The sequence below is a fragment of the Neovison vison genome, chromosome 2, assembly GCF_020171115.1.
Source record: "Neovison vison isolate M4711 chromosome 2, ASM_NN_V1, whole genome shotgun sequence".
In the NCBI taxonomy this organism is placed as follows: domain Eukaryota; kingdom Metazoa; phylum Chordata; class Mammalia; order Carnivora; family Mustelidae; genus Neogale; species Neogale vison.
This window is the reverse complement of record NC_058092.1, coordinates 211,617,245-211,640,851: the sequence shown is the minus strand read 5'-3', so window position 1 is coordinate 211,640,851 and position 23,607 is coordinate 211,617,245. Positions and strand designations below refer to the sequence as shown.

General features: G+C 42.4%; 1 protein-coding gene across 1 annotated transcript in view; it reads left to right on the top strand.

Annotated features, from left to right (window-relative positions):
- The first annotated feature begins 13,667 nt into the window (after nucleotides 1–13,667).
- The window catches only part of GOT1 (glutamic-oxaloacetic transaminase 1), a 31,047-nt gene continuing 21,107 nt past the window's right edge, over nucleotides 13,668–23,607 (top strand). Inside the window, exons 1-2 of the mRNA XM_044240291.1 lie at nucleotides 13,668–13,891; nucleotides 23,285–23,466. Of these exons, the coding sequence (XP_044096226.1) occupies nucleotides 13,774–13,891; nucleotides 23,285–23,466 (300 nt within the window). The 5' untranslated portion in view covers nucleotides 13,668–13,773. The remainder of the gene's footprint in view (nucleotides 13,892–23,284; nucleotides 23,467–23,607) is intronic.

The following is a 23,607-nucleotide window of genomic DNA, read 5'->3' as shown; positions in this document are numbered from 1 at the left end:
AGACGTTTTGTAGGTGACATTGACTCTCCCTTTCTGTCAGACACAGGGAGATCGGTGGGGACTTGGGTTGCCGCAGGGGATGTTCTTGCCTTGTTTTCCCCATCAAACTCTGTCAGATTCTGGGACTTGAAGTAATGAAAGGGGGCTCGGGAGAGAGACAGTTTCTAAGGAGCTGTCAGCCGGGCCCCACTCGGGGCTGGAAGCTTGCTCTTTGTCAGGCGGCCTCCACGCCGACTTGATCCCAATGCTATTAGTGTAAAATCCTTCTGTTTCTCTGAGAGAGCGAGAAGTGGCTTGGGGCCGAGAGGGACAGATTCGTAAGCAATTTCTCTCATTACACACTTCCAGGGCTTACTCACCATTTCAAAGAGGAAGAGCTGTCCCAGCCGGCTTGGAGACTCTTCCCGGGACAGGACGCACAGCCTTCCTACTACTGCCCGCTCTTCCTGATGACCTAAAATGGAGGAGGCCTGGCTCTCAGCAAGGCTGAGCTGTAGGCGGCCTTCTGTCCTTCATGATTTCTAGGGCTGGACAAGGGAGAAGTTACAGAATGCTAATTTAGAGATCCTTCTAGAAGTGGGATCCGCTTGCCAGGAGGGGTTCTTAACTCAAGGAACTAGAACGGTCCTCAGAGTCAGTGTCAAGTAGAACTTCAGATGGGATGGGATCTTGAGGGGTCCGAACGACATAATTCCAGTCATCTCAGAGTTGAGAAGTGACAGGTCAAATACCAGAAATGCTCGATGTCCCAGCCGTGTTTGTGTTGTGTGGGTATTATAGATCTGTTTTCTTTTTGTCAGCCACTGTACTATTTATTGTACAATTATACTCAAGATTATGATATTAAAATAATAATTAGTTTAAATAGTCGATTATCCAGGATTACAGATGGTATGACAGCCAGCAGCCCTGGAATGTATTTTGAGTACTTACACAAGGAGCACATGAATACATTCTTGTAAAATATTTAGAAGTTTACAGAGTGATAAGTCCCCTAACCACCCATTCTTATTCCGAGAGGTAACCACTGTTGGCAGATGGCTAAGTATCCTTCAGTGATCTTTCTAAACAGTGACATATCCATGTATGTATATATGCACGCTTGTTTTTTCCCATGAATGAGATCATTTATCACATATTGTTAGGTAACTTTTAAAAATTTTCATAATATGTATCTTGGAGATATTCTCATGGCAGGAGGTATGTCTTCCTCATTCACTTTAACATTAGCACAGTATTGTATTATTGTATTATACGGATGCGTCCTGCTTACGTGATCATTTCCTAATTGATGGACATTAAAATCATTTCCCATACGTTTGTTCTTACAAATAATGCTGCACGGGTGCCTGGGTGGCTCAGTGGGGTTAAAGCCTCTGCCTTCGGTTCAAGTCATAATCCCAGGGTCCTGGGATCAAGCCCCGCATCGAGCTCTCTGCTCAGCAGAGAATCTGCTTCCCCCCTGTCTCTCTGCCTGCCTCTCTGCCTACTTGTGATCTCTGTCTGTCAAATAAATAAATGAAATCTTTAAAAAAGCAAAAACAAATAATGCTGCAACAAGGCTCTGTGCACATACATCTTTGCACACATATTCTTGTAGAATGAATTCCTAAAAACAATTGCAGTTGCTACTTCTATGTTTCTTACACCACAGGTCTAACTCTCTTCATCTCTTATTATTTCTGTCAAGGATTCTGAACCCTAGCAGTACCTTGGATTTACCTGGGGAATCTTTAAAAAGTGTATCTGTCCAAGCTGTACCACAGACCCACTGAATCAGATAATCTTTGAGAGTAGGGCTCAGGCTTTGGATTTTCAGGAAAAAAAATCTGAAAATACTCATGTGCAGCAAGGATCATTGATCTATACATTACACAAAACAGAACAGAACGCTGGGGTATTTTAAGATAGTGCAACCAATTTTTATAGGAACAGAGTCCATCTGATGATCAGGAGTAATCTTTGTTTCCTCTGAAAACAGGTTTAATAAATCAAGTTGTCTAGGTGAAAATAAATAGTATTAAATTTGATGTTTAATAGTTACATAGCATTTTTATCTCTTGAAAGTGTCTTGTTTTGCTTTTTGAAATCTCAGAGCCTCTTTAATTCAAAGCTGTGAACAAGGTGGGCTGGGCAGGAATGACCTTGTCCATTTTACATTCTTGGAAGCTAATAGGGATAAAATGATGCTTCTCAATTTTAATGTGCTTAGAAAAAAATCTGGGGATCTTTTCTATATGCAGATCCTGCCTTAGTAGGTCTGGGGTGGGGACAGAGATTTTTCGTTTCTAACAAGCACCTACATGACACCGAAGCCACCAGTCCACACACCTGTCCAAGGACCACTCTCTCTGATTAATAAACATGTAGGTAAATGGTAATGAGCTAAATACAATGGGGAACCCAATCCAGCAGCAAACATAGAGTGTCATCAGACTGACAAGCGAAGGGAGAGGGAATACAGGTGGGGAAGGATGGAGGGCAAAGAAACCTGTCTTCTGCATCAGCTAAACCAGGAAGCCCTCATCCGAGAATTCCATGCCCTAAACAGGGGCATGTTCATGTATCATTTAATGAAACCAATTCAGTCTTCAAATTAAAAAATACATCTTACTAATGGAAATTAGATTTTTTTTCTTTTTAATTTTTTATAAACATATATTTTTATCCCCCGGGGTACAGGTATGTGAATCACCAGGTTTACACACTTCACAGCACTCACCATAGCACATACCCTCCCCAATGTCCATAACCCCACCCCCTTTTCCCCAACCCCCCTCCCCCAAGCAACCCTCAGTTTGTTTTGTGAGATTAAGAGTCACTTATGGTTTGTCTGGAAATTAGATTTTTTAAAATGACCTTTTTTTGTTTTTGTCTTTTGGAACAAAAGAGCTAGAAGCAATAATGACGTAATAAAGGATTTTTTTTTAAAAGAATTTATTTATTTATTTGACAGACAGAAATCACAAGTAGACAGAGAGGCAGGCAGAGAGAAAGGGGAAGCAGGATCCCCGCTGAGCAGAGAGCCCATGACCTGAGCCGAAGGCAGAGGTTTTAACCTACTGAGCCACCCAGGCACCCCTAAAGGTATTATTTTTAATGGGTCATTTTCTCTTCAATATATTAGCTGTCAAATGGATTCTATAAATTGAAGATTAATATGTGCGAGCTGCAGGATCTAAGAGGTGCTGCTGAGATGGGAAGTAGAAGAGGAATGGTATCTATGCTGGAGGAAACATTCTGAGAGGGAAAGAACTGACCTCAACTAGATTCATTTCCCGTTTCATATACTCTCATGTGCCTTTTCCACAAAGGTATGTCACCCCTCTCATGGCTGTGATGTTCATAATTTCATGTATGCAGTGTTCTTGTTACCTGTCTTACCCATCAGATTAGAGAAGCCATGAGGACGAGGACTGTTTCTGTTCATCATGTTATCCTTAACACCCAGTGCTATGCCTGGCAGATAGTAGATGGTCAATAAATATTAATTAAATGAATTGAATATATGAATGAATAAATCATGAAAAACAGCGGTATAATGTTATGAGATGAAGTTAAATTAGATTAAAACTAAAACAAACAAAAATCTCTCAAGAAGTGTACAAAGCCTAGGGGCGCCTGGGTGACTCAGTTGTTTAAGCCTCTGCCTTCGGCACAGGTTATGATCTCAGGGTCCTGGAATCGAGCCCCGCATCAGGCTCTCTGCTCAGCGGGGAGCCTGCTTCACCCTCTCTCTCTGCCTACTTGTGATTTCTCTCTCTGTCAAATAAATGAATAAAATCTTAAAAAAAAAATAAAGTCTACAAAGCCTAGTACAGAAGTATTCCTAATTGGAAAGAAGAGATCCAATTGGAAAGGAGAGCCAATGCGTTAGTCATGTGGATGATTGCTGCTCACACCTCCTTACCCCTTTCAATAATTTTGATCTTGTTATATAATTGTTCTCTGTAAGCCTTTATGCCTCTTCCATTTCTACAGCAAGGTGTCTTTATGCTCAGAACTTTAAACTGTTGTATGGAAATTCTGTGACATCAGAAAGCAAATACAGTGACTTCATCACCAGGAACAAGGCCCGCCCATGGTCTTTTCAAACACAATTCATGAACTCATAATACGTTTTATTATTTTATTTTATTTTATTTATTTATTTGATAGAGATCACAAGTAGGCAGAGAAGCAGGCAGAGAGAGAGGGAGAAGTAGGCTCCCCGCTGAGCAGAGCCCGATGTGGCACTCGATCTCAGGACTCCGAGATCATGACCTGAACCGAAGGCAGAGGTTTTAACCCACTGAGCCACCCAGGCGCCCCAAACTCATAATACGTTTTAAATATTTTTAAAATATGCTCTTCTTCAAAGGGAAGTTGCAAGATTAACTTTCAGGTATGATTGAATATAAAATATTCTGAGCTCCCTAGATGAAAAACACAATATAATCTCTAAAAGCAGTAACATTCATTTTTTCATTGGATAAATTTTTCTCACATGACCAGCAAATATGGCACAGTGAGGCAGGGACCTGAAGCTAGACTATCTGTGTTCATATTCCCACCGTTGTCCAGCGGTGCCATCTTGGGGGAATCGCTCAATTGCTTTTTGCTTCAATTGCCTCATCTTTTAAGTGGGATGATAAGACCAGCTACTTCAGCTTCTTGTCGTTTGAATGAGTTAGTGTTTGTAAAGCACTTAAAACAGTACCTGGCATATGGGAAGCACTATATACATAGTTTTAAATAAACAAACTCTTATAATGTGCCAGGCAATTATTAAGCACCAACAGGCCTCCAGGAAAGTAGTGAACTCTTATCTCCCAAACACTTGTTATATATCAACACTAATCCTTAGGCAGTTTTGCATCAAGTCTTAGGACAACCCTAATGGAAGTGTCATTGTCATTCATTCATTCAGCCAGTATTTATTGTCTACTAGGTGCCGGGAACTGTTTTCTTTAGGTCCTGGGATAGGATACAGAGTCTGGGATTTATATTTTTAAAAATCACTATTTTATTAATATGTAATTTTTGATAGTTCTCTCGATTTCCAGATTAACTCTAAACTATAGCACACAACATTGCTCTTTAGTGAAAGTAGTTCCTCATAACTTCTGAAGTTTTAAATGGTAATATCTGTAGTGCTTTGGACAATGATTTTTCTTCCTGTTCTAATTATCGTTGTTAGAGACTATCTTAATTTTATATCTTTGTGAAATCTCTTTCAAATCTGTTGTTTTCAGTAAGAACTTGATTTGTTTTTACACTATAAAATGACACATTTGTTGGAGATTCTGTCATTTAGTATTTTTCTTTTTAAAAAATATTTATTTATTGGACAGAGAGAGAGACAGAGCAAGAGAGGGAACAGAAGCAGGGGAAGTGGGAGAGGGAGAAGCAGGCTTCCTGCCAAGCAGGGAGCCAGATGTGGGGCTCCATCCCAGGGCCCTGGGATGGTGATCTGAGCTGAAGGCAGATGCTTAATGACTGAACCAGCCAGGCACCCCTAGTATTTTTCTATTAAAGCAAAGCTGCAATGCACAGCTGTTTACCTCTGTACCTGTCTATCTTGTCAAACATGTATGAACTTCATTCAGATAGATTCCTAGAGGAGAACTTGCTTGGTAAAATGATATGTCCATTTTAATTTTGAGTGATATTGCCAAAATGCAGTGTAAGAAAGCATTTCATCTGTCAACACCCTCACCAATAGCGCACGAGTGCCTTTTCTCCTGCATTCTCAATGACATCATTTACCAATATTTTTAGTTTTTATCAGTCTAATGAACAAAAATGGATGAATTGGTGGGGTTTCAATTTAGTAATAAGGATGATTTTTTGGTATGTTTATTGGCCATTTGTATTCTGTCTTGATTGATTCTTTATATCCTTAATTCATTTTTCTATCAATACAAGGAAGCACTGAGCATATAACAGGTGTGATACGCATGGTAAACATATTCCAGACAATTTTTCCAAGTCATCATATTTCTATTTATGGTATCTATTGCCATACAAAGTCAATTTTTATCTTTATGGCTTCTGAAATTATGTCATGATGAGGAAAGTGTCTTCTACCCTAATATCATTTTTAAAAACCTCCTTTATTTTCCATAGTTTGTTCATAGCTTAAAATGTTTACACCTTCAATCCACCTAAAGTTTATTTTTGTTTTCACTTGGTGGAAAAGAGAAAACCAAACTTTTTATCACAAATGAATTTGACATGATAATCAGTAGTAACTTTAGATGAAACTCTGTGTTGAGAAGATGCAGTTTCTAAAACCACATACTGAGAGTTCAATATTGTCGCACTGTCCTCGGAGAGCCCTAACAGCACATAGACCGATAGCCAAAGCAGGGTCTTTTTGGAGGACCTTTTCCCAGTCCTCCCCATACCAGCTAAATTAAAGTGTTACTATGATACCATTAATGATTTAAAATAGCACTTTATTTTCAGTCATTAACAAAAGTCACATATTCTGAAAAACCAAATAATTGGCAAGTGTTGCTATTGTAATGTAATAGTTTCCTTTATACAAATGCTTAATTACATGTTAGATGTGAATGACTTGTGAACATATTTTTACAGAAGCATTTTACAGAGGCACTCCCTTTCTGGCGTATGATCCCAAATCTGTAAAAAATGACTTATCTGTGGATTAGAGAGAGACTAAGGCGGAATCTCAATGAGGGCAGAAAGGATTTAAAAGAGTGGGAGTCTTGATAAGCTTGTTCCGTACATCTCTAGCCACAGAGGGACAGTCCTATAATTTTTTCCCCTTTTTTTGCCCAATCAATAGAGAAGCACTTGGGACATCATGAGATGTGGAAGACAGTTATTAAGAATAACTAAATTGAAATAGAAATAACTATGATGAGAAAGTTCTAGAGATCTGTTGCTCCACAATACGCATATAGTTAACACTACTGTATACACACTTTAAGATGGTCAAGATGGTAAATTTTACATTATGTGTGTGTGTGTGTGTTTACTACGATTCAATAAAAAGTTAATTCCGCATTGTTGTGGTTTTTGCTTTTAATCAAGCAGCACATATTTGAGTACTTATTAGGTACCAAATATATTCTCATAGAGGATACCAGGAAGTACAGTTGATGGTTTCAGTTCTCAAGGAACTCACAAGCAGTCTAGTTGGAGGAAAAACTTAAGTACCCATGAAAACGAACCATCTCAGGTAATATAATGTGACCACGGGCGGAGAAAAGACACACCATCTTATTTATAGAAAAGGCAGGAATCTCTTTGGGCTACAGTGATAGAAATATTCATTAGCTACTTCAATGGCGTTCAAAGCATTTTAATAGTTTCTAAATTGGCCCTTTTACTAGATCTCAGAGGCATTATCTCTGTTTAACAGATGAGGAAACAGAGGCTCAGAGGTTATCATTTTTCTAAGTTCACACAGAGAGCTGGGAACTAGACTCCGTCTTCCAGCTCTTACTCCTGGTAGAATTGATTTGAATCAGCACTGAAGATTTGCTGCCAAGGAAGTTTTGAGCGTTAGAGCAGAACCCAAATGTGCTAGGGATACTATGGTTATGTATTTGCTAAAGTTAAGATTATTCTCTCCTCTCTGTCATCTTGCCAAGGAGCATCAAGTAACTTTTGGTACAAAATAACAGATTATTTTTTCTTGTTACTACTGGGCAGAGAAACTCCCATCACAGTGCAATAAAATGAGGACTAGTAAACGAGCCTTCAGTTTTACTGCTATATGCACACAGTCCTTTAGCCAACTATGGTCCCATGAAAGACATTCCTTACCATCATGTCTGACATCATTCTTTAAGATCATAATACAAGTGGTATAGTTGAGATAGGTCTGATCAGACCCAGGTCTGATAGAGAGGAAATCTAACACAGCCAAGTAAAATCTGTGAATCCTGATTTAAAATTAGTTACCTTGGCTAAGACCATATGGATTAAACACATTTTTAAAACCACATCCTGCTAGTTCAGTAGATTCACTTCTACCCAGAAAGTGCAGGAGAATTAGGTCTGTTCATACAATAATCCTATCTGATTGCCCAGGGTCAAACTACTGTTTATCTTTGCTAGACAGAACCCATATCCTGAGCATATTCTGTGTTTTTCACCATTTACTTCAAGGCAATACAGGCTCTGACGTTCTTTCTACCTAATCACCTAAACAATAAGAAAAAGACTCTAATAGTTTTTTTTTTTTTCTAAAGCATTAGGTAAAAGTAAACACACAGACACGGTGGTCAAGAGTGTCTTTTATTTTTCTTAGGAGCACTCAGCATTTTGCAAAAGAAGGGCAGTGCTGCCCTCTACTGCTGGATATTGGAAATTTAGCGATACACTCCTTTATCCTCAAGAGCTATGTGGAACGGATTAGGATTATACCCCACTGTGTTAGACTATCCTTTTAGGAGTTGTTTAAAAGAAATTTGTTTTTGGCAAACCCATTGAATGTGTTCCCTTCATTATCTCTTCACCTATCTTCATCTTGCATCAAAGCATAGGATGTTAGGACATACCCAACAAAAAAGGGATATCTCATCTTGGGGTGGGAGGCACAGAGGAAAGCTTAACACCTTGCTCTACAAGTAAGAGGCTGTATTTGTGATGCATTTAGGGAGAAACAGGGCAAGGAGAGGAACTTTTCTTATGACTTAAGGTCTGCAGACTTCCTATTCTTCTGTTACTTGAAGTGTTTTTATTTGCTTTTTGCTAAAGTTATCCATTTCCTTTGTGTTTTCTGACAGGAGGCAACAGTCACCTTGAAATGTTGAGAGTAATGGAATAGCATTTCTAAAACACCTTCTACTTGTCAGAAAGAGATAATATAGAAATACAAGAATTTATTATTAACATTTTTATATTTTAATTAAATATTAATTGTGTTGTTACCTTTAAATCGCTTTGAGATTTTACAGATCTCTAGAAGACTTTTTGGAGGACTCTAAATATTTAAGAACTTTTGTTCTCTGCTTTCTTTTTCATCTTTAAAAAATTCCAGAGTATATGCTTGCAAGAGGCCAGGACAGAGAGATTTTGGAGTTTGCCTAACTAATACCCTATAGCTATCCAGGAACCAAAGTGTAATCTCTATAGTAATCATCATCATCAACAACATCATCAAAATAAAATAGTAGCAATAATTTCTACAACTGTGTTAAAAGTGTGTGTGTCAACACTAAGCAAAAATCTTTTTGTCCCAATTTTAGAAGCTTATTCCAAGTTTTAAGACTAGTAAGAGGACTAGTTGACTAGTAATCAAACTAGAATTTGATTGTATGTGCAAAGCAGATGCATTGTTTTACTAGGCAGCTGTCTTTCTTTCTTTCTTTTTTTTTTTTTTAAAGATTTTATTTATTTATTTGACAGAGAGAGATCACAAGTAGGCAGAGAGGCAGGCAGAGAGAGAGAGGAGGAAGCAGGCTCCCTGCTGAGCAGAGAGCCCGATGCGGGACTCGATCCCAGGACCCTGAGATCATGACCTGAGCAGAAGACAGCGGCTTAACCCACTGAGCCACCCAGGCGCCCGGCAGCTGTCTTTCAATGAATAAATGAAACAAATCTCAAAGGCAAGTGCTTGTAAACAACATCTGTGATGATGATGATGATGGTGGTGACTGAGAACACACTATACTGAGTACTTAGTAAGTGTCCTGTAAAATTCAAAGTGTTTTCCATTAAATCACTTAATTTTGAGGCACTTGGGTGTGAGTATCTGACTCTTTTTTAAAAGCTTTTACTTATTTATTTGATAGAGACACACAGTGAGAGAGGGAACACAAGCAGGGGGAGTGGGAAAGGGAGAAGCAGGCTTCCTGCTAAGCAGGGAGTGTGATGCGGTACTTGATCCCAGGACACTGGGATCATGAACTGAGCCGAAGGCAGATGCTTAACCAACTGAGTCACGCAGGCACCCGTGGTGTCCGATTCTTGATTTCGGCTTGGGTCATGATGTCAGAGTTGTGAGATAGAACCCCGCACCAGACTCCACACTCAATGGGGAGTCTGCTTCTCTCCCTCTCTCTCTGCGCCTCTCCCTGATCACGCTTGCTCTCTCTCTCAAGTAAATAAATAAGTCTTTTAAAAGTACATCATTTTATCCTCACAGCAACCCTATGAAGTAGAATTGTTATTATCCCCACATTATAGATGAGGGGAGGAAACTGAGGCATGCAGAGGAAACTAGTTCTAGAGGCCATGCTTTTAAACACAAGAGGCTGTACTGCTTAAGTACCAACACTCTACAGCACAATTTCTTTTAAAGATTTTATTTTTTTAAGCAGGCTCCATGCGTGAAGTCCAACATGGGGCTTGAGATCAAGACCCTGAGATCAAGACCTGAGCTGAGGTCAAGAGTCAGATGCTTAACCAACCGAGCCACCCAGGTGCCCCTTTAAAGATTTTATTCTTAAGTAATCTCTGTATCCGCTATGGGCTTGAACTCAAAAACCCTGAGATCAAGAGTTATATGTTCCACTGACTGAGCTAACCAGGTGCACCAGCACAGGAGTTTCTAAATGGAGCCCTGGAACTGAATTATGGCCAGCCAAGTAGATAAAACCATCGACAGTTGTCATCCAATTGATATCTCTGTTGTACAAAGGTCTCAGCAGCTTTAAAAAAAGTTCTGCCCATGTGGGTGCCCGGTTCAGGAACTAAGGTTAGCTGCTGTGTACTTCAGGCCTCATTGCACGTACCCTTCTATGGGTTAGGAAGGACCAACAGACCCTCACTTGGTCCCATCCACGTGTGCAGGTGGGGAGAAGAGTCCTACATACAGCAGGAAGGAGCAAAGTGAAAGAAAAGAAGCGAAAGGAGATGATAGATCCACTAAGGCATGCCCAGGAAACAAGCCAGTTAATTTGAAGGATGAGGTTGATAAGTGATCACCTTCCTCAGCAAGAGTAAATGCCACACAGCGGAGAACACCACCGCCTTAGGGGCTCTATGCTTATCTTATTGGCCACTATTCAGCTACACAGTGATTCCGAACAGACTGCAGGTTTGGCTTCTAAAAAAATACTCATTCAGCTCACAAGTCAGCTTTTGAATAATAGCCTACCTTTAGTGACAGCCTACACCTAAATGTAACTATTCTGAGGCACTTTGCCCTTGAGTGCAAAGTGTGAAAAACTCCTCCCTCACCCGACTTGTTCCTAAGTTTAGACCTTCAGGGTATCAGGGGCAAAACTGAATACAATAAGCAGGTTTGGGTTTGGTTAGAGGTCTGTGCAGTGTCCATGGCCGACCTGGCTTGGACTGCCTCTTATGCTTGGGGCAGCGCTGCTCAGCTCCGAACACTTCTGATTTCCTGGCAAGTATATTCTACAAGAATTCATTCCAGATGAAGCTGTTGCTGTGTGGGTTTCCAGTTCCTCCCTCCCAATTCTTTTGAAGAAAAAGGGAAAGAAAAAAAGCCAGGAGGGAGTTGGTAGGGAGGATGCTATGACAGTCATAGCAAATCATGAGGCAAGGAGAATACTAGTCCTCCTTTCCTTTGACTCTACTGCTCTCTTCCTGGACACTCACTTTGCCTGGTTGCCTACTTGTCTGGGCAATGTTTGCCTCTGAAGAGTCTTTTGCTTGTTCTATCCATTCAGCAGGGAGGCAGCATTGCTCAATTCCAAGTCAAAGTGTTAAAATTAGCAATGGCCTGGAAAGCATTTTGTTTATTTCAAGATTGGCATTTTGTGTAGAGGGATGGGGTGCAGGACTCAAGAGAGAGGGAACTGAATGTAATCTCTAAGAACCTAATATTACCAAGGAAAATGTTTGAGACTTGGATCCCACATGATATGTACTTTCCCTCCCCACTACACCTAGTTAACTGTTTGCCCCTTTCTAAAATTTAAAACAGATTATTATGAAGACATGAAGAAAAACTACAGATGTCACTTTCTTTGCCCCTATCTCCTTGACTTGGTTATGGAGCTGCTTAGATTGTCAATAAATATTTATTTGGACTTAGCTAAGTTCATCATGTTTAGGTAACCACGGATTGTTTTTCCTGCAGGAATGACGTAAGAAATGACCATGATATTGTTGGCCAACGCTGTGAAGATCATCCTTCTCAAACTCTGGGAAGGCTGGGCTGTAGAACACCCCTCTCAGCAGTTGCCCTTTGCCTCTGCTTTTAGAACTACTAACAGTTCTTTGTCATTTCACCTTCAGTGTTGAACTTGCAATCTTAGAGGAAAGCAGTATTAATGAAACACCCTGAGCAGTTAGCTTTGAAAGCAGAGGCAAAGCTCCTGGAAAAGAGCAGGGGATACAAAGGTTGGCAGGTGCTGTCCAAAGTCTTTTTGGCTTGTATTGGTTACTATGAATGGAAAATTCATTTTGAGATTTGTTGTATTATCAATGAACAGAGGCTGGGGTATTGTTTTCTCCTGAAACACCAAGAGAATGGATTTGTCCTTCCACCATTTATTGCTTACTAAGTGCAAAACACTAGGGGATACTTATATAGGGTAGGATCTCTAGCCAAAAGCAGCTTACCATCTACAAGGGGTGTGGCAGATGGGCAATGACAACAACAGCTAACTAACATTTAGGGGGTGCTTACTATATGCAACTAAACACTTTGTTTGTATCAACTCATATAATCCCCACAACAGCCCTAAGGAAAATACTAGTATCTCCCCTTTACAGATGAGGAACAGAGAGGTTAAGTCACTTCCCTACACCTGCCTGTCAGTAAATGACAGAGCCAGAATCTAAAGCTAGGTGTTCTGGGTGCAGAGCTAGTTTCTTAACTAGAGCATTTTCTGAAATGGTAATATTGCCAACAAGGTACAGAAGCACAGGAAAAGAGAGGCGTATTTTGACCAGAGTGGGGGTTAAGGAGAGTCTTTATGAAGGAAGTATTTATTTACTCGGGATCTTGAAGGTCGCCCGGTGGAGAGAGGAGCTGGGGAGGAAGGAACGGCCAGACTAAAAGAAGAGGCAGTTTGGGTACCAGCCAGATGACAGCAAGATCTGGTTGAGTGCGTGCGGGGGAGCAAAACTGGAGAGGGACACCTTGCCCAAATCCTGAAGGTCCTTGAGGACCAGGACCCTCTTTGTAAAGAGGATGTAAAGTAGGATGTCCCCTGCCTGAAACCCAGGCAGGCGGCCCACCCATATTTCCTTCGGGGAGCGGGCAGGGATGGTCAAGGTCGCCGCGCGCGCTCCGGAGCTGCACGTTCAGGCCAAGGACTTTTCGTCCCCAGCGCGCAGACGCCGGGGATCTGGCTGCCAGCCGGGGTCAGGAAGGCGCGCGCTGCCCGGCCCGGCCCGGCCCCGAGAACGCCTACTCCTGGGTGCCGGAAGGCCGATCCTCCAGAATTCCGTCCAGCCACTTTCCTCCTCGCTGGGCCCTTGAAGGTCAGGGAAGCCACCTCCCGCTCCCCGTGCCGCTCGGCTCCTCCCGCCAGCCCCCCGAGGCCCCCGAAGAACGCCCTCAGCCATAGGAGTCCGCTCTGCCAATCAACCCTAGTCCGGGTCCCCCTCTCTGCCGGCGCCCAGTGCATTGGTTGCATCATGACTGGCCTCCGATAAGATTCTCTGCTCGGATTGGCTAAGAGCGTCCCCTCCCTCCTACCCTTTCTGCGTCAGAAGCTCCCGATTGGTTAGCCGCGTTGCCAAGTTCCAGACGCAGCTAGACAATTGGAGGCCGCGGGCCCGCCCCTGCCGGCTAGGTGAAGGTGAGAGTCTCCTCCAGTCGCCGTGTCTAGACCGGACCCAGTGACTCCAGGCGCTGGGTGAAAGCTCTCGCCTGTCTCAAGCTCTCCTGCCATGGCGCCTCCGTCTGTGTTCGCCGAGGTTCCGCAGGCCCAGCCGGTCCTGGTCTTTAAGCTCACTGCCGACTTCCGGGAGGATCCGGACCCCCGCAAGGTCAACCTGGGAGTGGGAGGTAAAGATGCAGCGAGTAGGAGCAACTTGGGCAGTGGAGTGGACCTAACCCGGGTGGTGGGTGCGGTGGGAAAGGCCGAGGCCTGGCTTGATGCTGGCTAGAGAGGTGGCAAGAATCACAGGGCTGTTTTTCAACCTGCCCATTTTACAGAGGGGCATGTGGAGTCCTTGGAAAAAGGAGATGTGTCCAAGGTCCACAGTACAGGTCTAACAGCCAGGACACAAGCCCAGTGTTACTGATTACCCGTTCTGTGTTCTTTATACTACTATATCCTTTCAACTGTTAATAAGTGGGGAGGCCCAAGATAAGGGGAGGGAGGAAGCTAGGAATTCTGATAGGCTTAATGTCCTGGTTGCTGGAGAACGAATGAAGGAGAACTCTGAGCCTTAGGAAACTCTGGTCTGGGTTAGTAAATATTTGAGTGACTACCAGGTAGGTCACAGTCCCCACTTTACCCAAGCCTTGTGGGGAGAAAGCCTGAGGCGTGCTTTTGGTTTCAAGGATATCGACAGCAAGGTGTGATACAATAGAAATCTAAAGTGCTTCTGAGACAGGTATGCAGCCTGGGAGGACCTGGGAGTCTCACTCTGGTCCTCGCAGATGTGGTAGGAATGGTTAGAGATGGTAGGAAGGAGTGGAAAGAGTGGAAGTAGAAGCTCGCTTTCACCCATTTTTGTCTTCAGTTCTTGCTTGGACAGTTGAGAGCATGGGCCTCAGTTTCCCCTTCTGCAAGAGAAGGGTTTAGATTGGAGTACCTCAGAATAACTAACCTTCGGTGAATTTGTCATTTCTTATCACTCTCATTTAAATGTTTGAAGCTCCAGGGGCGCCTGGGTGGCTAAGTGGGTTAAGCCTCTGCCTTCGGCTCAGGTCATGATCCCAGGGTCCTGGGATCGAGCCCCACATCGGGCTCTCTGCTTCGCAGGGAGCCTGCTTCCTCCTCTCTCTGCCTGCCTCTCTGCCTACTTGTGAGCTCTGTCTGTCAAATAAATAAATAAATCTTTTAAAAAAAAAAATGTTTGAAGCTCCAAACACACTTGATCACACACAAAGACCAGCCAAGTTGAAGAAAATATGATGTTCATGCTAAGGAACAGATTGAGAATAAAAAGACCAGAAATTTTGGAAAGAGAAAATCGAACTATTTCGTAGTGGATGGTGGTGAGAAGGAGGTTCAGAATCAGGCTTCCTGCAGTGACTGTACATAGGACCTGTTAAAGATAAGTCTTCACTAAGGAGTATGGGAAAGAGGTGAGAAAAAAGCCATTAAAAAGTAGGGTTTGTTTAGGCTAGGTAATGGGTACATTGGCACCCATTATATTATTCTTGTGACTTTTGTGTATGTTTGAAATTTTCCACAATAAAGCATTTTTAAAAAGTAAATACCATATAGTTTGAGCCACGGAGGGTAAGTGATGTTTTTACTGAGTAGGAGAAGTATTGAAAGTTTGCCTTGAGTTGAATTGGAGTTGGGTACCATTCAAGTTCTTAATTTAAATCCAATTTATATAACCTCCAAGTATTTAATTAGGGCCAGATATATAATATGATGTTGACTTAAATACATCATCTAAAAATGTTCAGTTTTTGGGGGGAGGGGGTCTCAGTTACTCAGTTACTCAGTTAAATGATCTTACTGGGTTTTTGTGATACTCAAATACATTTCAAGCACTTAGAATAATGTCTGGCAAATAAGTACGGGTTATGTAAGAGTTGTTTTGGCATTTCTTTGGGTAGGTTGCACAGAAGATGTTGAAAAAAATTTTCAGCTTAAGGACTGCAAAATGAAATCATTTCTGACATTGGTTCAGAAATAAACTGCTGGGTGCAGGGAAGTAACGCCTGATCAGCCCAGGTCAGAAGTGATTGGCCCAGAAGTAGAGTTTGCAGTTCAGGTGGTCATCTTACCTGTGATGGTGCCTTTGTCCTGTTTCCCAGGAACCCAGGAATGGCCCCTCCTTACCAGGAACAAATAATGTGTGCCTTTAATCTTACTTAATGCGTACAAGGTCTCTGGAGGGTTGTTGAGCAGCCAGAAGGAAGCTGAAGCCCAGTTGGATGAAGCAGTTTGCCCCAGGTCATAGGGCTATTGGTGGTGAAACTGCCCTCTCCTCTATTTTGGGTTCTTCAGGTGGTCCAGAGGCTGCCAGTGCACTGGAGTGGGAAGAGCCGGGAGACTCAGTACAGGCCATCCCTGCAGTCCAGCAGCGTGACCTTGGGAGGGCTGAATAACATCCTGGAACTCAGTCTGTTAAATGAGGAGCAGAGATGGAATGCCTCCCTTTCTAAAATTCTACTTAAAGATTCACTAGCACATTACATCTAGGATAATGATGTTGGCCTCATTAGTTGGCTGAGGATTAAATGAGTAATTATGTGTGAAATGTGATACATAAGTGAAAAGTGATAAAAATACTATTTTTCTTTTTATGATCTCTTTTTTGGTGGATGGCAGGTGCTCAGATAAGGGTCTAATTAGAGTAGAATGAGAGGTCTCCTTCCAGCGTTTATATGTTCTAGCTCTAGTTAATACAAATCCTCAAGTATATCCTTTGTGAAGGAAATGTAATTAATTAATCACTGACTTTGGAGAAGATACTCCCCACCCCACCCCCTTAAGATAAAACCCAGGGGAGATTATCCAGCTCATGTTCTAGTGCTGTTGGATGTGTTTAAAATAAGCTGCAACGATAATTTCACTACCTGGTTTCTACTTGCTGAGTTTCTCCAGAGATACTCTTGCTGGCACTGGTTCCCTAACTTCCTTCTAGGTAAAGCAGAGCGTCACATTTAAGTACAATGTGCCCTGAGCTGGCCATTTGGTGCTTCTCAGGGTTTGAGACCCGTGGCTTCAAGGGCAGGGGGAACATGGGTACAGCCTGATGCTGCCTGAACAAGACATTGCTTCATAGACTCCAGTCTGTTTATCACGGGAATTGAGCTTCCTTGAGTTCCAAACAACCTGCTCTTAGGTTAATATTTGTTGTGTTTTTTAATGGGGATTTCTAGCATGTTCACATAAAATTGTCGGATGTAAGTGCTGTATCAGGTGTTTCTGAATACTCCCCGGCCCTTGTCCCAGGACTCGAGTTGGAAAAAAGGGCCTTAAGAGGCATGTATGTGCAGGGGCTCTTGGGGAGGGGGGTTGAGGGAAGTGGAGATGTTCAGAGGAGAGGAGGGGGGATGGTTTGATCATTTAATTCTCTGCGTTCCTCCTTTCTTCTGGAAAGCAGCACTCCTGAACTCCCCTGAAACCTGTGTGATAAAGAGGCCTCCGTCACACAGGCCTCTGGGGTCTGCTTGCTTCAGGCTTTCTCTTGTTCTTAGGAAAAACCACATGGATCCATGAACTTAATAATATGACAGCCTAGCTCTTATAATCCACTTGATCTTGGGCAAATTATTCAACTCTTCTGACCTCAGTTTCCAGATCATAGTAACTATATTGTGAGTCATTATAGGAATTAAATGGGGGTTAGAAGAAAGAGTAAAGCGCTTTAGCACAGTGCCTCGTAGGTACTAAGTATTCAGTAAGTCCTTGTTATTACGATGGCTCAGGTACTGTTGATGTCTGTAATTAGGGAATCTTTCTTTCCATCCTGCACTGCTTCCCTGAATGCCAGACCCGTACTCGGTACAGTTTGCTAAACACATCCTGCAAATGCAGCGTGTTCAGAAAACTCATCATTTCCACCTTCCCCTCAATCTTTTCTTTCCTGCTTACATTTTATATCTTAGTGGGACCCCTTCTCCTTCCACCGCCACCCCGCCCCCACATCACCACCAGCCTTTATCCAGACTACACAGACTTTTGAGTCATTTGTCATCTTTTCCCTGTTCCCACGTCAGTTTATTTTGGTCATTAGGTTCTGTATTTTCTACCTCATAAATCTATTTTGAGTGTCTCGTCTTTTCTTTAGCCTTGTTGGCACTACCTGAATCAGAGACTTCATTACTATCTCTCTGAATGCCTGCAGTACCCGCCTGACTTCACGATCCGTCCCTGTTCCCCTTTGCAGTTTATTTTCTGTCGTGTCACTCAGATGGGCCTGTTAAAATGGACCACTATCCACATCACTCTCTTGAGTGCTTTCAGTGCTTTCCCCATTGAAACTATGTTCCTTAGATGAGGATGTCCTCCAAGACTCAGACCCATATTCCTCCATGGGTCCTATGTCTGAGCCGTGAAGATGCAGATCCTCAGAAGCCTCCTGTCTCCAATCCTCTTGGACCTTCAGACAGGCGTTCCCTCAGTCTGGTGAAGGGAAGCAAAACGTAACCCCCCGCCCAATAGGCTCTAAGCTGGTTATTTATTCATTTATTTATTTATTTAACGATTTTATTTATTTGACAGATCACAGTAGGAGAGAGGAAGGGAAGAGATCACAGAGAGAGGAAGGGAAGCAGGCCCCCTGCTGAGCAGAGAGCCCGATGCGGGACTCGATCCCAGAACCCTGAGATCATGACCTGAGCCGAAGGCAGCGGCTTAACCCACTGAGCCACCCAGGCGCCCCTATTTATTTATTTATTTAAGATTTTATTTGTTTGTTTGAAAGCGAGCACAGGTAGGCGGAACTACAGGCAGAGGGGGTGGGAGAAGCAAGCTCAGTGCTAAGCCTGAAGCCCGACTTGGGGGCTGGATCCCAGGACCCTGTGATCCTGACCTGAGCTGAAGGCAGCTGCTTAACTGAGCCCCCAGCCACTTCCTAAGCTGTTTTTTTTTGAAGCTGGTTATTTTTAAGAAAATGTAAATACAGGAGAAGTTCTGAAAACCTAGTAGAAGTCGCCCTTTTTATAAGAAACATTTACATTTATAAGGGAAATATACATTTGTAAGAATGTCTTTCTCAGGTGACTCTAAATCTAGAGGAACTATCAGTTGAGAGGCGGGGCTTAAATCTGCATCTTGACCTTTCTCTTGTTTCCTGTGCCTCTCAGGTCATCTTGCAGAGCTGACTCCCACCCCCAACATCTGTTGTCTTTAGCTGAAGGTGGTGTTTAGGGTTGTGGCTTTGGCCACTGTGTGGAGTTAGCTCAGTTGTCCTGTGTCTCTCCCCTGTATACAGGTGGCAGAGGTTATTAAACTTTTGTTTTTCTCCTGTTAATCTGTTATGGCAATCTAATTATTAGACCAGCCAAAGAAACTAGAAGGGCAGAAGGGAAGACTCCGCTTCCATGCTGGAATGCCGTTCCTTGACTACTTTTTAAACTTCTACTCACTTCTCATCCTTCATTCTCTGTAAAGTCTTCCCTGACTCAGTTACAGGAGAACTAAGGGCTGTGTATGCTGTGTTTCCTCCAGGGCAGACAGTATCTTATTCTGCCTTGTCCATTTCTGTGTAGCTACTTGTAGCCAATGTCTCCTCCTTGGTAGATTCAGTAAGTCCTTGTTGAATGAATGAGTGAATGAAAACATGAATGAGAAACTCCCGGGTCTGACAGACAGGAATGAAAATCCACTGGGAAAGGAGGAATCATAATTGTTAATAATGCTTGACCTCATTGCTCTAGTCACCAAGAGGCCTTCTGCTGTTTGCTTCATTAGGGCAGTTAGGCAAGGCCTGGGGTATGAACCTGGAACTGAACCCGGGAGAAACTGGACAGTGGAGGGAGGCAGGGGAGGTATAAGTTGGCCAATTTCTCCATTGTCACAATATATACAAAATGACTCCTTGGCGTCTAGTTTTAGGACAAGATTTTTTAGAGGAGTACAGAGTAGACAGTAAGAATGGTGGTTCTGGGACTTTTTTGTGTTTCCTATTTACATACAATACATGGTTTACAAATGACTTATCATAAATACAATACATATGGCATAATTATGCAATACATATAATCTCCAAACACAGATGTGAAGTGTAACAGAACTGGTTTTTCTATGAACACCCACATTGTACATGTAAATAGTATCCCCTCTGTGTGGTTTAGTTAAAGATACATTTGCCGTTGCTGCAAGTTGCATTTCCAGAAATCAGATTCACTTTCAAAGGACAAAGATTTGGCACCATTGGGGATATTCACAATAATGAGGTATCATGTCTAAAAATAATTCCAAAAGAAGAATTCCAAGAATATTATGAACAATGGTAGCATTGTGATCATAGAGAAATCTTCAGGGACAACTCTTACTTGGAAGTGGTTATTTTGGCATCTCTTTAAAAGACCACACCAGGGGTGCCTGTGTGGCTCAGTCGGTTGAACAGCAGCTTTAGGCTCAGATTATGATCTTCAGCTCAGGTCATCATCCCAGGGTCCTGGGATTGTGCCCTGCATTAGCAGGGAGCCTGCTTCCCACCCCCTGCCTCTTCCCGCCCCCTCCCTCTGCTGCTACCCCCTGCTCTTGCACACATGTGTTCTTTCTCGCTCGCTCTCTCATTTCAAGTAAATAAACAAAATCTTAAAAGAAAAAAAAAAAACAGACTAAATCCCACCTGATACAATAGGCTTATGACTTGTTTGGAAGGAATTTGGTAGGCCAGGGTGTAGCTGTGTGAGTGTTGTGGCAGTGTTGTGAGTCACAGCCTCCTACCTAGAGACCTTTGATTGGTTAGTGGCTGTGTCCATCTGCTCCTCAATCTACATTCTTATTACTAGTTTGAGGTGCTTATCAGATTCATAGATGACACATCCCTAGAGGGTAGTTTACTGATAGAAGAAAGATCCTGAGGGCACGTGGGTGGCTCAGTTGGTTAAGTCACTGCCTTCCCCATCAGGCTCCCAGCTCCATGGGGAGTCTGCTTCTCCCTCTGACCTTCTCCCCTCTCATGTTTTCTCTCTCTCTCTCTCTAATAAATAAATAAAAAAAGAAAGACCCCAAGTCAAAATGATCTTATAAAGTCTTTATTTGTTGCATGACTTTTGACTGTAATTTTACATTTAGAAACTTTAAGGGAACATGCATGAATAAATGTGAAGATATAAGAACATTTTTCACAGTGTTTATAATATCAAATAATCAGAAGCAATGCAAATAGTTAATAAATTTTGCATGAAAAGGAATGTTGTCTAGCCACTAAAATTGTGTTGTAAATGGATCATAAATGTGAACAATGGGGGTGCCTGAGTGGCTCAGTGGGTTAAGCCTCCAACTCCTGATCTCAGCTCCTGTCTTGCTCATGAGTTCAGGTCCTGTGTTTGGGTCAGTGCTGAGCATGGAGCCTACTTAAATAAATATGCATGAGAATAAATAAGTAAATAAGACAGATGACCAACTGAATTCATGATAAGAGAAATGTGAATTAAAACTACCCTGAGTTACCATTTGCATCCTCATACTGGCAAAAATTTACTCTGGATGAGGCTATGGGAAGCAGATACTTACATGCTGATGGTAGGAGTGTTAACTGATAAAATCCCTGTGGAGGCCAATTTGGATATATGTCAGAACTACAAATTTTTACACATACTTCTTAGCCTACAGTTCCATTTTCAAACCTGCATCTTATGGATATATTTACATGAAGATGACATATTATGAGGTTGTTCACTGAAGCGTTGTTATGTAATAGCCAGAGATTGGAAACAGCTCACATGTCCATCAACAAGAGACTGGCAAAACAAATTATGGTACATTCATCAGTTAACGCAGCTGTAGAAAAAGAATGAAAGGGCACCTGGGTGGCTCAGTTGGTTAAGCATGTGACTCTTGATTTCAGTTCAGGTCATGAGCTCAGGGTAGTAAGCTCAAGCCCGAAGGGGGCTCTGCTCAGCCTGGCATCTGCTTGAGATTCTCTCTTCCTCTGTATCCTCCCCCTGCTCCCTTGCGCTCACTTGTGCTCTCTTTCTCTTTCTCAAAATAAATACATCTTCAAAAAAAAAAAAATCAAGGGCACTCTGTACACAGATAGAAAAAGATGTTTAGAAAAAGAAAGGAATAGAACAGTGTATATAGTATATGTTACCTTTTATGTAAGAAAGGGGGACATAAGAGGCTGTTTTTGTTTGTTTATGCATAGGGAAATTCTGGAAAGATACAAAAAAGAAATGAAGAATAACTTATTTATTGGAGGGGAGGATTTGGAACGAGATAGATGGAGGCTTAGGATGGAGTGGGAATGTGAATATATCTGTTAAAAGAATAGTTAATGACAATGAAAAATAACTTGTATTTAGTAAGTGGAAAAAAGTGTGTTGAAAATTTTATATATAGTATGATGCAGATTTTGTAAAAGAATATGCTCCGCTCAGAAGGTTGTACACTAAAATGTTCATACTCTGTCTCCCAGTGCTGAGATTACATATTAATCATAATGTTTATCATTTGCTCTCTGGGCTTTTTAAAATTTCCTACAGTCAGCATATGTTGTTCTGTAAACAGTCTCAACCACCCTAAAAAGTGGTTTTTAAAAAGAAGTCAGGGGTTCGTATTGGGCAGAAATCAGCAAGATAAAATAATCAGGATTACTCTAAATTTTTCGGTTTCAAAATCACTTGGAAAAGTGTGGGTCTGTTGGAGAACTAAACATTGCAGCAGAGTCAGGTGACCCCTGTGAGGAATCAGCTCAGATCATTGGCTTGAGTGCAAGCCACAGCGGCTGCCCTCTAAAGCTGTAATCTTGAGATAATCATACAGTACAAGAGGGGGAAAAAAAAACCAGTGATAGGATAACAGGACTAGAAATACTTTCAGTGTCGAGGTGCTTAGAAATTTGCTATAGGCAGGATTAAATGTTATGAAATAGATACATTTAGATCAATAAAAGTGTGGAATATGAAGTAAGAGGAATAGTCAAATGGTCAGGCATGGCAGAGAGAGAACAAAGATGTGTGCAGACATCAAATAGGTTGTCCGGGGATTGTGTAACCATCTGCTGGAATCTTCATCCCCGGGGCCTCTGCTCATGATTTGTCCCACTTCTGTTCTTCTAGGACAAGAGGAGGAGGTAGGCCTTCTGCCACCTCCTTTCCACATTTTATGTTCGAAGTTGCAGCAGTCATATGAAGTAGCATCTAGCACTTTCCCAGAATTCTCTTGGGAGATTTCTTGGGAGAAGGAAGATGATTCTGGACTCATGGTTTTACAGATCTTAATGTGCTAGGACAATCAACAGAGCAACTGTTAGGTGGTCGTGAGTGTGCAGGGTGCTGTCTCGTGCACTCTCCGTCCATCAGGCTCTGTGATGTCCCAGTGATATTTCAGCATTCTGTCTTTTTGAGGTCACGTATTTAAGAGCTTGAGTATCTGTAAGGGTGGCACCATGGCTGTCTTGCCTGCCCTAGCTCCTCACCCAGTGCTTGGCCCAAAGCAGATGGACAGTCAGGAAATGAACTTGATTTTCATTTCGCTCTCTGTTGTTTGATGGAAGGAGATGGAAGGCGCCCAGTCCCAGCGCCTGCTTTTCCTTGAATGAAGCCTGCCTCATCCCTCTTACGCGACTCTTCGCTGTGTTCCAGCTTATCGCACAGATGACTGCCAGCCCTGGGTTTTGCCAGTCGTGAGGAAGGTGGAGCAGAAGCTCGCTAATGACAGCAGTCTGAACCATGAGTACCTGCCCATCCTCGGCCTCACTGAGTTCCGGACCTGTGCTTCCCGCCTGGCCCTCGGGGATAACAGCCCAGCTATCCAGGAGAAGCGGGTGAGTTTTGGGAAAAGATGGACAGTTGGCCCTTGAACAGTGTGGGGGTTGGGGTGCCGACTCCATTGAAAATCCTTAAATCACTATTGACTCTCCCAAAACTGACCTGCCGATAGGCTACTGGCTGCCTATGGATAACCA